General features: G+C 40.4%; 1 protein-coding gene across 1 annotated transcript; it reads left to right on the forward strand.

Annotated features, from left to right (window-relative positions):
- The first annotated feature begins 1183 nt into the window (after positions 1–1183).
- On the forward strand, positions 1184–1749 carry LOC102733238 (acyl-CoA-binding protein). Its single transcript, XM_006747543.2, has one exon. The coding sequence runs from the start codon at positions 1266–1268 to the stop codon at positions 1527–1529; it is 264 nt and encodes an 87-aa protein (XP_006747606.1). The 5' UTR covers positions 1184–1265; the 3' UTR covers positions 1530–1749.
- Positions 1750–3690: the final 1941 nt, after the last annotated feature.

Below are 3690 nucleotides of genomic sequence, written 5' to 3' on the forward strand. Positions count from 1 at the left end.
GAGATTAAATGAGATAATACATGAAAAGCTCCTGAAAGTGTCCGGGAGATTGGAAAATTCTCACCAAATGTTGGGATTCTTGCCTTATCCTTCAGCTACATGTAGTCCAGACTCTAATATCCTCTGTACATTGAGTGGAGAGACAAAACAGAGTGTTTGGCACGTAGACAACATTCAGTAAACAAGTGAAGGGTGATGAGTCAATTAACTGGCTAATTAATTAACATAACCAATGACTTTCCATAAAAGAACAGCAAAATCACAATGCTTCACTTCTGTGGAGGTTTTACAGTCTCTCCAATGAATGAGTCATGTCTAGAGGGCCGCATATTGCACAAGGAGGGATGGAAGCTAAACAGGGCAAGGGTCATGAGCTGAGGGGAAAGACATCTCCATTTTCAACCTATTTGTTCTTTCATCCAATTTGCTTTCAATCAGTGCTCTAGGCCTGTCTTATTGGCTGCCCACTGCAGTCTCTAAAAGGGCAGGCTTAGAAACCATACTCTTTCCACCACCATCCTCTCCACCTTCTCTATCTTACCCCCATCACCACTCAGGGTACTGGATGCCATGGATTGGGCAATGAGTCAAAAGCTTGTCAATCTGAGTCTCCCTCAAAATTTTCAACTGAGAGATGCAGACACAACTGACAGATAATGATGAACTCTATGACTGAGAGAGGTAATGTTGGAAAGTCAAGGTTGGTGGCATTATTGAGTAAACAAAGGAAGCAGTTGGAAAGAGAAATGAGAGCAGATGTGTTAAGGAAAAGCAAAGATGAAGGGTCATGTAGCTCCTAATCTGGCCCAGGGTCAGAGTTAGTCTGGGTCCTGGAGTTGATTCCTGAGCTCCAGAGGCCCTAAGCATTCACAACTGCTAAGTGTCCTCTTCTTTGGCCAGTGACATTAATCTGAGACACTGCTGGTTGGGTCAGACTGCTGCAGTCTGAGCTGTGAAATGGTATATTCTCTGTCACATCATCTGACCTATATGAAGTCTTGCTATGAACAATCTGAGATATGTTATCATGCAATAAGATGGGAAAGAACAGCCAAAGTTGACCCTTTGGATACTTATTCCCAATTAATTCATATTGTCTTATCATGAGTTAACAGTCTCAGCCCCAAGAAAAGACAGTCACCTCAATAAAGATGTTGGGGAAACTGGACAACAACATGACGAAGAATGAATTTGCCAGTTGAGTCGTGTGTTTCCTGCTCTTCGCCGCCTCCGCGGGTTCTCCGGATCTTTGCAACCCCGCCAGCATGTCTCAGGCTGAGTTTGACAAAGCTGCTGAGGATGTTAAGCACCTCAAGACCAAGCCAGCAGATGATGAGATGTTGTTCATCTACAGCCACTACAAACAAGCAACTGTGGGTGACATAAACACAGAACAGCCTGGGCTGTTGGATCTCAAAGGCAAGGCCAAGTGGGATGCCTGGAATCATCTGAAAGGGACTTCCAAGGAAGACGCCATGAAAGCTTACATCAACAAAGTAGAAGAACTAGAGAAAAAATATGGAATATAACAGACTGGATTTGGCTGCCAACACTGCATTTCATCTAAACTGATCTAATGCCTTTCTTTTCTAATACTGTGGATGACATGAAACAATGCAAATAGCCTTTAGCCTAGGTCCTGAAGACCACACAAGGCATGGCTCCAACAGAGCCATGCCTGCCATGGTTACTGACCTGCGCTGAGTAGTTTTTATCTGTAGATCTATTAAAAGCACATTTGTTACTTTATTTTTTTTTAAAGATTTTATTTATTTATTTGAGAGAGAGAGAATGAGAGAGAGGACATGAGAGTGGGGAGGGTCAGAGGGAGAAGCAGACTCCCCGCTGAGCAGGGAGCCCGATGTGGGACCCGATCCAGGGACTCCAGGATCATGACCTGAGCCGAAGGCAATCGCTTAACCAACTGAGCCACCCAGGCGCCCACATTTGTTACTTTAAAAAAAAATAAAATAACTGGACCACTTTCTCGCACTATATACAAAAATAAACTCAAAATGTAGTACAAGCTTAAATGTAAGACCAGAAACCATGAAACTCCTAGACGAAAACATAGGCAGTAAACTCTTGGACATTGGCCTCAGCAATATTTTTTTGGGTCTATCTCCTCAGGCAAGGACAACAAAAGTAAAATAAATGCATGGGATTATGTCAAACTAAAACTTTTTGCACAGCAAAGGAAACCATCAACAAACAAGAAGAGAACCTACTGGGTGGGAGAAGATATTTGCAAATGATATAACTGAGGGATTAATAACCAAAATATATAAAGAAGTCACACAATTCAATACCAAAAAAACAAACATAGCAACTAAAAAATGGGCAGAGGATCTGAACAGACATTTCTCCAAAGAAGACAACCAGATGGCCAACAGACACATAAGATGCTCAACCTCACTCATCATCAGGGGAATGCAAATCAAAAACCACAGAGAGATACCAATTCACACCTGTCAGAATGACTATTATGAAAAAGACAAGAAATTACAAGTGTTGGTGAGGATATGGAGAAAAGGAAACCCTCGTTTACCATTGGTGGGAATGCAAACTGGTGCAGCCACTCTGGAAAACTGCATGGAGGTTCCTCAAAAAATTAAAAACAGAACTACCATACAATCCAGGAATTCCACTTCTGGATTTTTATCCAAAGAAAATGAAAACACTAATTTGAAAGGCCATATGCACCTCTGTGTTCACTGCAGCATTATTTACTATAGCAAGCTATGGAAGCAACATACGTGTCCCTCGATAGATAGTGAAATATTATTCAGCCTTGAAATCTTGCCATTTGCAACAACATGGATGCACCTAGAGGGTATTTTGCTAAGTGAAATAAATCAGACGGACAAAGACAAATACACAAATACCATATGATTTCACTTATATGAAGAATCTAAAAAACAAAACAAACAAAACAGACTCGTAGATACAGAGAACAATCTAGTAGCTGCCAGAGGGGATGGGTAAAACAGAGGAAGAGGATTCAAAAGTACAAACTTCCAATTATAAAATAAATAAGACACAGGATGCAACACTGAGCATAGGAAATATGGTTGATAATACTATACCAATTTTGTGACAGATGGTAGCTAGATTTATGGCGGGCATTACTATGTAACACATATAAATGTTGAATGACTATGTTGTACACCGGAAACTAACATGATATTGTACATCAACTATACTTCAATTAAACATAAATAAATAAAAATAGAAGGTCTGAGCCCTGAGGTAGTCAAGAAAACACAGCTGGAATTTTGGGCTTTTCTGACTTTTAAACAGTTCCTTACTTGGGTGTGTTTTTGCAATACTAGCATATCTTTATTTGATTTCTTGGTGTCGGTCCATGACAGCCCAAACCTGGGTTACCATGGCCATGCCATCCTCTTCTCATGACTTGTTCTCTCAGTACCTCATCATTCCTCACATCCATAAAAGTCTTGAAGAGGTAGTTATTTATTCAGAGAAGTAATGTAGCATGAGCCAGAAACAAAATTGCCTTCTATAATATTTAGTCAACTAAAAGGTCAGGTTTATTTATTTATTTTTTGTATATCTATCTATCTATCGATCATCTATCAACTTAAGTCTTTCCAGCCTAAAGAAAGAAAGTAAACTGGGTATTTACCCCAAAGATACAAAAGTAGGGATCCGAAGGGGTACGTGCACCCC

The sequence above is a fragment of the Leptonychotes weddellii genome, unplaced genomic scaffold (genome assembly GCF_054177405.1).
Source record: "Leptonychotes weddellii isolate Sample4059 unplaced genomic scaffold, ASM5417740v2 HiC_scaffold_19005, whole genome shotgun sequence".
NCBI classification, from domain to species: Eukaryota; Metazoa; Chordata; class Mammalia; order Carnivora; family Phocidae; genus Leptonychotes; species Leptonychotes weddellii.